General features: G+C 44.7%; 1 protein-coding gene across 1 annotated transcript in view; it reads left to right on the top strand.

Annotated features, from left to right (window-relative positions):
- MDGA2 (MAM domain containing glycosylphosphatidylinositol anchor 2) overlaps window positions 1-6,500 on the top strand; it is a 384,757-nt gene extending 378,257 nt beyond the window's left edge. Inside the window, exons 17-18 of the mRNA XM_026849164.1 lie at window positions 3,991-4,096; window positions 4,839-6,500. Of these exons, the coding sequence (XP_026704965.1) occupies window positions 3,991-4,096; window positions 4,839-4,927 (195 nt within the window). The 3' untranslated portion in view covers window positions 4,928-6,500. The remainder of the gene's footprint in view (window positions 1-3,990; window positions 4,097-4,838) is intronic.
- The last annotated feature ends 3,521 nt before the right edge of the window (window positions 6,501-10,021 follow it).

Here is a 10,021-nt window from a genome sequence, read left to right as displayed (position 1 = left end):
TGGGGGTGTGGGGGGGTCAAGCTGGGGTGTCTGCCTTGCAGGGGGCGGTGCGGGGTGAGGCATTGGCGGGGCAGGCAGAGGCCACAGCCAGCACCTGCCAGTACCCAGGTTGCTGCTTTCCCCCTGGAGTCTGAGCATCAGCCCTTGCACGGGGCCCCGACGCTTTCAGAAAAGTTACAGGGGTCACTTCTGCTACCGGTGCACCTCACTCGCGTTGCTTTGGAACTGTATGCACTGGTGCCACTAGCTGGCACACAAAATGGAAGCTCCTCTGCTTGGCTATTTTTCACCTTTTACATTGTGTTTAAAGGCCTCAGCATAAAATGAATGTAAAGCCATAAAGCTCTGCACAAATATAACAAATAAATGTCAGAGTGGTTGGAACCTTAAATTACTTTTTTTAGCAGCTCTTGCATCAAGCAAACTTTATTTTCCATTTAGGAGCCTAAGTGGGAAAGAATATAAACTTCCCAGTTAAATTTAAGGAGAGTGAATTGAAGTGAATCTCTGCAGTAGCACAGTACACTGACACAGAAATTAAAACTTTTTATGTGTTAATTTATAGGGGTAAAAGCACCGCTCGGATTTGGTTTATACCTTCCCAGTCCCCGTGATATATACCGAAGCTTCTCTCGTGAAGAACTGAGAGGCCTACAGTGCTTTGAATCAGAAAAAAGTAATGCATAAAATCTATCTCAGTAAGATATTCGCTTATTAGGTATTTTTAAAGAATAATCACAAAAAAAAAAAAAAAAAAAAAAAAAAAAAAGAGAGAGCAATTGGAAGCGATACACTGCACGCTGGCATCTAGGAAGGTGTCAGGTTTTGTGAGCAGGAGCACCACCACCGCCTTCAGCTACACTTTCCTTGTCACCTTCTTGTGTCAAAGACATTTTTGGCAGGAGAGGGCCTGATCTGCCCTTCAGTAAATGACCACTGAGGTTTTCATCCCCTTGCAGTGGGTCCAAGGGGCTTACACCCTTGTCACCACACTCTCCGGCTGGGGACAATCATGTGGCTCCTCTTTACGATTAGGAGACTGGCCAGGAGGGTAAAATCTGTCTGAAATCCTGTTGAAGAAGCACGAGCTGAATCACTGGAGACACTCGGAATAACTCTGGAGGCACGACAGGGGCTTATTTCCATTTCTTTTGTTAAGAGGTCAGAGCCGTGCCCACACAAGCCCCCTCTATGTGTCAGCTCAACGCAGGATTCCTACCAGCAGCTTTGTAAAGTCACGGGCATGCAGATAATAGGTTTTGCGGGGTACTAATAGGGGATTCTGATCATCTGGCACGTCCCACAAATAGCTGTGAACTGCAAGGCTGGATTGTGCTCCAGGCCTTGCCAACACTCATCTGCGGTGATTTGTTCTGAGCATGTGGCCAAGCTGGCTAAGAGCAACTCGTCTCTCAGGCCCATACAACGCACTGCCAAATGGAGGTTTTAATTAAATGCTGGCCGTTGTATTTGTATAGAGTCCTTTTGTCTGGAAACAGTGTTTTTTCATTATCAGGAAAGATTTGACTTTAAACTCTGTTGGCTGCTTATCTGCCTGCTGCCAAGGAGCAGAGGGGCAAGCTGTACTTTGGGGGAGAAGAGGAGACACCCTCCCTTCGAGCTGAATTCTTCCCATCATCCGAGGTGGAGTTGAAGAATTGTCAGAGGGATAATTACTTGAGACACTGTTTTCAGACAACAGGGTAAATCACGGAAAAACTTACTGTTTTCCCAATTACGGTTCCCCGTTGCATTAATATCCACCTTGTCAGAGTAATTAACCTACAGCGCCGCACTTCAGTAAAACACCGATGGGCTCTCCCGCTCCAAATGCGGAGCTTTCACGTTGATTTAGTGCTCCCAGCACAGACCTTGCCGCCCGGCCTAGGACACAACAGGCAGGCTGTAAATACGTGCCTTACCTTGCCAGGTTGCGGCTGCAGGGTCAGGCACCTCCTGGAGACGCTCAGCTTAGCAGAAGGACGAGCTGTGCCAGTGGCCGCGGTTGAGGGTCACGCCCTCCGTGGAGAGGCAGAGCGGAGAATTGCGTCTGCGGTGCGATACCGGTGGCATCGTGCACCTTTGTGATACGGTCCTTGGGGGATAGTCATCCAGCTGGGCTTGCTGCGGGAGCCCTGTGATTTACGGGGTCATCTTCCACTGCCCCGAGTGTTTACTTGTCATTGGTAATGAAAAGTATTCATTTCAAATGAGCAGCTCTGGTTCAACTGTATTAATGAGCAAAGAAATGTTGGAAGCTGCCAAAAGAAGAGGCTTGGATCTGTGTCCTGCTGAAATCAGTGACAACAGAGCCCATCCGAGTGCCCCAGACATCTCCCCGGTGCCGTTAGATCATTATGAAGTGTAATTTAAGTATTTTGCTCCAGATGGAATTATTAATTTTTTTTTTTTTTTCAAATTGACTCTACCCCCTAGAGTTAATGTCTCCATTAGTGCCACAGCACGCCCTTATAGTATTCATTGAATTTCATGCATATATTGTTGCAGATTAAAGTTAAAAAAAACTTGTCATCTAAGTTAGCCAAAAATATTTCAAAAGACTGGGGCGTGGGGAGGGGGAAGGGGAGATAACTGTGCAAAAGGTTCTGCTTGGGAAATATATTCCTTACATAATTCCTTCATCTCTTTAGAAAGGCTTTGAAGTTTTCTAGTGAATAAATTTCTGACGACACAGAATGAGTCCACTCTTCTGCAAAGCTAATTAGCAGCAGTATGGCAGGCCAGCATCACGTCGGGTTTGGGGAAGGAGAGTGGGTAACTTTGTTTCTTTAGTACAATAGTGATCCGTGGCTAATAGCGAACACCACGGCAAATAATGTTCCTGACCTTGCAATGAGCCACCCACCTCCGTACAGACACCGTTTCCTTTCCCAGCTGTAGCAGTTGGGGTTTCAGACTAGGAATATTTGACAGAAAGTGATTAATAGGACCTCGAAATCACAGGCATCCATTTAGAGAGGTTAAAGCCTTAAAGAGGAATAAAATCTTTACCCTGACCCTCTCTACCGTAAAACACATCACAGTGTCCTCTGGTAAATCTAAGACCGTTCCTAGAAGGGATCAAAGCTTCTGGACATGATGATGAGCCACTGAAAGGGGCAGGAGAGAAGCACGACTGTCACCGTCATCAATTCCTGCCACGGCAGGATAGCCGGGAGGTTAAAACCCACCGAGGTGATCGCAGGAGATGACTGTGGGAGCTCAGGGGTTCCAAATCAAAGGTCTTCCCTTCCTGACCCCTTGAGATAAATTCAGATTTGTGTTACGGGTGAAGGGACACCAACCTGCCTCCTGAGAGGTTTCACCCAAGCTTTCATGGGCCAGGGGAAGGTTGCAGGGGGGCAACTCCTGTCCCTCCCCTGCCTGCAGAAAAGTGCCACTGGCGTGCAGATGGGATCCCAGTGTGGGAGATGGTGTGGAGGGACTGGTCGGGCTGCCTTCAAGAGCCAGAAACCTCATTTTGCTGTGGAGTCTTCATGCAGTCTGTGGTCAAGTGGGTGCTCAGTCCCTCAACACGTCACAGATGCTGTTCTTCCAGCTGTGCCCGTGCCGCTGTGACTCACTTCAGGTGGCAGGATTTTCTGGGAAAAACACCCCAAATCTTTTTTAAGTCTTTTCCTCCATTTAATCCTGCTCTTGGCTCCAGAAATATCACACTTACATAAGTACGTGTTACAGTGAGCGTAGTGGTGAAGCTGACCTGGAGACACCAGGCAGCCAGCTAGGCAGGTGACTCGTATCTCTGGTATTTTTCAGCTCATTCTGAAGAGTGAAAGCCTCCACAGCTCACATACCTTCTGTGCGCACCTGACATGTACTTCTGAGCTCATTTGCAGGTTTTTTTGCACCATAGAAATTGTTTGTAAATTATTCCAAGCCCACTGATGTGGTTTAATGCAGCTGAATGTTTTCCATTCGTCATCCTCTGATCTGCTGCTTCTTTTTTTCTTTTTTTTTTTTTTTGTGCAGCTCATATTTGAAGGGATCAGGGGTCCCGGCATCGAAGGTGATATTGCTATTGATGATGTATCAATTGTGGAAGGAGAGTGTATGAAATCAGACCAACCGGCCAACAGTAAGTGACTCTTCCACACGCAGGGGAGAGCAAATTGCTCCTCGTGGTTATAAATTTGAGACATCTTCTGAAATGGATTTTCTCCGGGAGAATAATGTATTGTTCGATTCAGTTGGAGAGGCTTACAGTGAACCGTTTTCCTTGGAAGCAAGCTCTGGAGTCAAAATGTCTTTGTTCAGACAGGAAAATGCAGGTTTAGCAGAGATGCAAGTGAAGGGCTGATAGGCATGAGGCGGAGGCGAGAGCAGTGGGCTGCACTCCACGGTGGGGCTGGGCTGGACGGCCATGATTTGAGGTGGGAAGACAGAGAAAGCACCGTTCAAAAAATATTCAGGGGGTCCAAACGATATGAAATTAATGAATATCAGTGTCGTGATTCCCTGTGGACCTTGTTTCGTCCTCCCACCCCCACGTGTGCGTTACGATACAGACCCCTATAGACAGCGAGGTGGTTTTTTATCCCAACGTCTCCTGCCTCATTCGCTTGGCGAGCACAGTTCTCGTCCCCTCTTTGTAGGAGGTGACCGTGCAGAGCGCTGTCCCTGCAGAGACCAGGGCTCTGCCAGGGAGGTCGGTGACGAGCGGGCACAGCCCGGGTGAGCACGTTGTCCTCCCCGACTGCCTCCGTGCTGGTGTGCAGGACAGAGTATGGTGGCTGAGCCCTTTGTCTTCTAAGACTTGTAGCAATGCTGACTGTGTCTGGGCAGCTCTTTAATTCTACCTTTTTCCCCCCTTTTTGTAGATTTACGATCAGGTGCTGTTGGGACATTAGCGCATATACGACTTATCCCAGTTATCATCCTCATGTCTGTCTTAAGTCATCAGAGGTGACCTTATCCTGGCAGAGGCTACAAAAGATTCACCAGGCACTGGCATGAAGAAAGAGTCTTTGTAAAATGGACATTTAAAAACAAACTACCAAAGATTCCTCCACTGACTGACTCAAAAGTTAAATAAATACATAAATAAATAAACAAAAAAAAAATTAAAAAGCACTGGGGACATAAAAGGCATCACGGGAGTGTAACTCACTATGAACCACGTGTGAGAACGAGATCTGGCCTAAGTAAGGAAGAGACCTTCAGGTGCTTTTGTGGTCAATAATGAATACAGCATCATCTGGTTGAACTCTTGGAAAAGAGCTATAGAAACCCTTGTCAAAGCACAAAGTCATGGCTGGTTTTGTTTCAAATGAATAGTTTGCTTGTTACCATGGAAACCTAATGGCCTGCCAAAAAAAACAAAAAAAACAAAAAAAAAAGGAAGGAGAGAGAGAGAGAGGAAATAAAAACAAAAACAGAGAGAGAGAAACACCTCACTGTAAACAGGGTATGTGAAGCGCTGGCATTCATTTTCCCTTCAAGAAGGTTTTTAGTCTAGAGTTAAATAATTGTAGGCCCTTTCTACTTTGGCTGTCGCCTCCCCTAGAGAATAACCCTAAATCAGAGCTGTTTTAAGACATTTATGTTTCATTTCTCATGGCTATGCTTGATAACTGTATGCTGTCTCCTTTTGCATGCATTACTATCCAGGATATGCGACCTGGGCTTACATATTACACAGGCTTATCGGAGTTTGCTTGCGGCCACTCGAACACCCCTCTCCCCTCCCCGACTAAGTCATCTGTTCTAATGAAGTGAAGAAACCAAACCACCGTCTTTTATAAATTGCCATGGAAACCAAGTGCCTTCAATGAAACAAGCCTGATTTAAAAAAATAAAAATAAAATAAAATAATAATAATAGTTTCAACACAGAAGCTTGCACTGCTAAAATGTGGTTTGTGCAAACTATTTTCTAAACAAACTACGGAGCCTGGGTGTGCAGACTGCAGGCAAGGAGACGAAGCCGCTTCTGGAGATGGATGGACCTAAGCTGCTGCGTAAGCCCTTTCGGATGAGATGTTTGTTGTTTAACCTTCCAGACAGCCATGGCCTTTCAGCTTATTATCCATTAGAAAATAGTTTCCGTTGGTCCTGGAAATGGGAGCAGCACTTTTTTTTGTTGTTGTTGTTGTTGTTTTTTCAGGTTATCAAGTGGGTCAACCAGAGGAGAAGGTTGTTAAGACACACTTAGCGCAGAAGGTGGTAACACACAGAAGTGATTTTCTTACTCTAACCTCCATTCGCAAGGCGGCCGGCCCCAGCGTTAGCGGGACGGGGAGGCGTGCGTGGGGGACGGCGGCGCGTACCGAGACCCCGAGCGAACCGCAGAGCCAGCAACCTGGCAACCTCTGCAAACCTGGCGCCAGCGAAGCCCCCAGGGTGCCGTGCCTCTGCCCTGGAGCCAGACTCTGTGCAGATCGCGAAAGATTATTTTGTTACTGTAGCGAAATTTAAAAAAAACAAAAAACAAAACAAAAAAATATCAAAAAAACAAAAACAAAAAAATCCACTTTTACAACGAAAAAATAAAAGCTGTACAAATGGTTTTGAGCTACCCGAACACGTACCGTTAGCCAGCCGGTTTTCCACTGCATTGTAAAGTTCCCTTACAGTTGGTTATGAAAATTTGAAGACCTTTTTCCTTAAATTATCTCAGCTTTTAACTTCATTTAAAAAAAAAAAAAAAAAAAAGACTTTTGTCTAAAGAAGAGTATTATTATTATAATTATTATAATTATTATAATTATTATTCTGTGTTCCCTCAACACCCTAGGATTAAAAAAAAAAAAACAAAAAAACACCACAAACAAACAACTGATATGCAAGTAATTGGAGTACAAACATGAAAACAAACAGACGAGTCTAATATTTGCAAATATGAATATAAAAAAAGCACAACAAGATGCAGTAAAACAATGATCAAGGCTTGATTTTTTTTTTTTTTTTTATTCTGTAGAGAAATGTTTGTGCAAATTCAGTAATTCAACTGAAGAGATAATTTTACAGCTATGTTCAATAAAGCCTCTTTCCAGGTAAGGTATGCCAAGTGGTATGTGTGTTTGTTGAGCAATGTGCCCGTTCACCCCAGATGGGTGTGACTGGGATGGCTTGGGGTTTGTATTTTTTCTTTTTTTTTCCCCCTGGTAAACTGGTGTCTGAAGATATAATGGTCCGTACTGGTGATGCTCAGGGGCTGGAGCTTTCCGAGGATGCTGTCAGCTCTCTGATTTGTAGGCAGTTTGTAATCCCCCTCGCTGCGGCGAGAAGGCTGCTCGGAAGTCGGTGGGAGACCCAAGTCTGGATGGATTGTGGGGTTTGACACCCTAAAAAAAAAAAAATCAAATTTCCCACTGGCAAGCACTGGATTTTAACTGTGAACAGAGGACCAGGTCAGGTATGGTGAGACCTCGATGCATATTTTTGCTTAGGAGGTTGGTGTGTCTGGTAATTCAGGATTTGTGGAAACCCAACCTTGGCATGTATCCCCCTGCTGATCTCTCCTGAAAGCCCCAGAACGGCGGAATCTTCTGAGAGGCTTCTCTGTGGGTGTGTTTGGTGTGACTCTTCCCGAGGCTGCTCGGAGCCCTGCCAGACGTGGATGCACGAGGCTGTTTTTCAGCAGACTCTCCTGTTACGTTTCCTATTCCCTTTCTGTCCATCGTGCGATCTGAGCGGCTCCTTTTTGCTCATTTTCTGGTTTGGGCAGCAGCTGCAGGGATGCTCCTGGCGGGTGTTGCTTGAGGTCCCTGCCACTCAGGGGAATGCCTTGCCACACTAAGCTGATGACAGACCTTGTTCTGCTGTATTTTATGACACCCGATTTCACTGTCCTGCTCAGATGAAATGGGGAATACAGGAAAAAAAAAAAAAAAAGAATGGCAATCTGTCAATCATTTTAAAGTAAAATGTGAAACATTCCATTTCCTTTAAAATAATCTTGCGTTTTTTCCCCTTGACTTTATCCCTTCTAAAAATAGACTCAAAATAAACTGAAATTTGGATGCCCGTTGATCGCCACAGGCCAGGGGAGGCATCTTGGAAGCAGCGGGCAGACCTCCAGCTCCAGGGCTGCTGGCAGCGGTGTGACGGGGAACTCTGTGGGAAGGGAGGATTTGGAAACCCCCTCCAATGTCCTCTCATGCTCGGGCAGCTGTGATGAAGGCAGCCGGAAGATAATGACATGGAGATTGTACTTGTTTAGATCCCAAGCTAAGACGGCAAGCTGAAATTCATATTTCCTCTTTGTGTTTTGATTATTCTTTCCACTGGTCGAGGACCACATTGAGTAGTTGATAAAGGTTTTTTGATTGACAGACAAAGACCACAGACGTCTTCTTTTGGGACAGGATAATCTGCTTGTCCTGTGTGGAAGGAAATTTATTTCCCATTGCCTATTTCTGGTTTTCTCTGCTTGGGTGCAGAAGCTGGTTTTCTCTTTCAGGTGTTGACGTAGGAGTAGGGTTATCTTCCTCTACGTTCCCAATATAAGCCACGGAAAAGGCAACGGGTTTTTACTTTGAGCTGTAAGAAATACAAAGTGAGATATGTATTTCATAGTCTTGACTTCTAATTTCTTTTTCATTTTGGTGTGAAAATGAATGTAGTATTTCTAAAAATTTTGAACTGACAGTCAGACAAAGGGAATTTGAACTGGACCCTCTTCGATGAAATTTGCCAAACCCTATGATTTAGTTCTTGGGTATTCAATCCAGCAATGTTTCTGATGTATTTTAAAATTGGACATTAAACACGTGATTGTGCAAATGTGGCCTTTGCAGAATCTACAGCGCTTGGCTGTTGGGATGGACAACCATATTTTTTGTGGGCGTGGCTGTGGGAGTTAGCGGTGGGTTCCCAAGGCAGAGGTAGGTGGAGCTTATAATAAACTTTCCTTTTTTTTTTTTTTAATTCTATCTCAGGATGATCTGGAGAATAAGGACATTATTGGAATGTTTCCCTTTCATTGCCTGCAGCAAAGCCATGCAAGTTCATTTCTTTCACAGAGCATGTCCTTGGAATGTGAAACCCCACACACAGTTATGAAGCACTTGGATCTCACGGTGCTCCCAACCCACCACTTCTCCAGCCAGGCTTGGATCCTGGATGGGGCACAAGAGCATAGACTAAAAGGGGGCAAACACAGTACAAATCCTACTACAAATGCACGGTTATTTGAAAGCAGGAGCAGCTCCTTGAGAGCCCATCGAAGTGGCGATGGCTTGTATGATGAAGGCGTTAACTAGTGGAGGATAGGGTCTTTGCTCCGAGCCCATCTCATATCAGCCAGTTTTTGGAGACGGGTATCTAAGGGCGTGCTACTGTCAACCCCACTGAAATCCTTGGAGATGTGAAATTTCCTCTTAAATTGGGAGAGGAACTGCTGGTTCACCCAATTGAAATGGATCTGCAGCCGCCAGTCCCCAGATGGCTGCAAGCCCCACGCACAAATACCAGTCTCCACTGGTGGAGCAGTTTCCCTCTTGGCACCCAGCACTTGAACCTCTGCTGCGTTCACCAGTGTAACTAGCGTAGTTTAGTTTGAACAGCTTTTGGGGCAATTGGTATCCCCTAACTTTAAAACAAAATTGATCAGTTGAAAGAACAGCTTCTTGTTCATTTGTTTTCTCCTTTACTGCCTTGTAAGGTCAGTGAAATCCGTCTGTCGTGAGTAATTTAGTCAGAACGATCAGATTTTATTTTTTTCTACCCTTAGTGGAAGAGGCTTACCTGGTTTTATTTTTGGAGGGTTTACTTGCTAGTAATGTTTTTTCATGTATCAAAGGATAATTGAAACTCTCTTCCTCCCCAAGAAGAACTGTGATCCATCACAAGAATGGCTTTCTAGAGCAGTTCAATAAAAAAGATACAGTTTGGTATTATAAGCACTCTCTGCCTATATATGCTAATAAAGAGATTGGGTGCCATCTGGATTAATTCTTGTATCTTCCCATAAAACTATAAAAAGCTGTAAAAAAAAAAAAAAGGTTATTATTACATTTTACATTCTTTTTTTTTTTTTTTTTTTTTTTTTTTAAAAAAAA

This window comes from Athene cunicularia (assembly GCF_003259725.1).
Source record: "Athene cunicularia isolate RWA chromosome 5 unlocalized genomic scaffold, athCun1 chr5_part1, whole genome shotgun sequence".
Lineage (NCBI taxonomy): Eukaryota > Metazoa > Chordata > Aves > Strigiformes > Strigidae > Athene > Athene cunicularia.
Note: the sequence above shows the minus strand (reverse complement) of the source record. Positions and strands in the feature narration are given on the sequence as shown.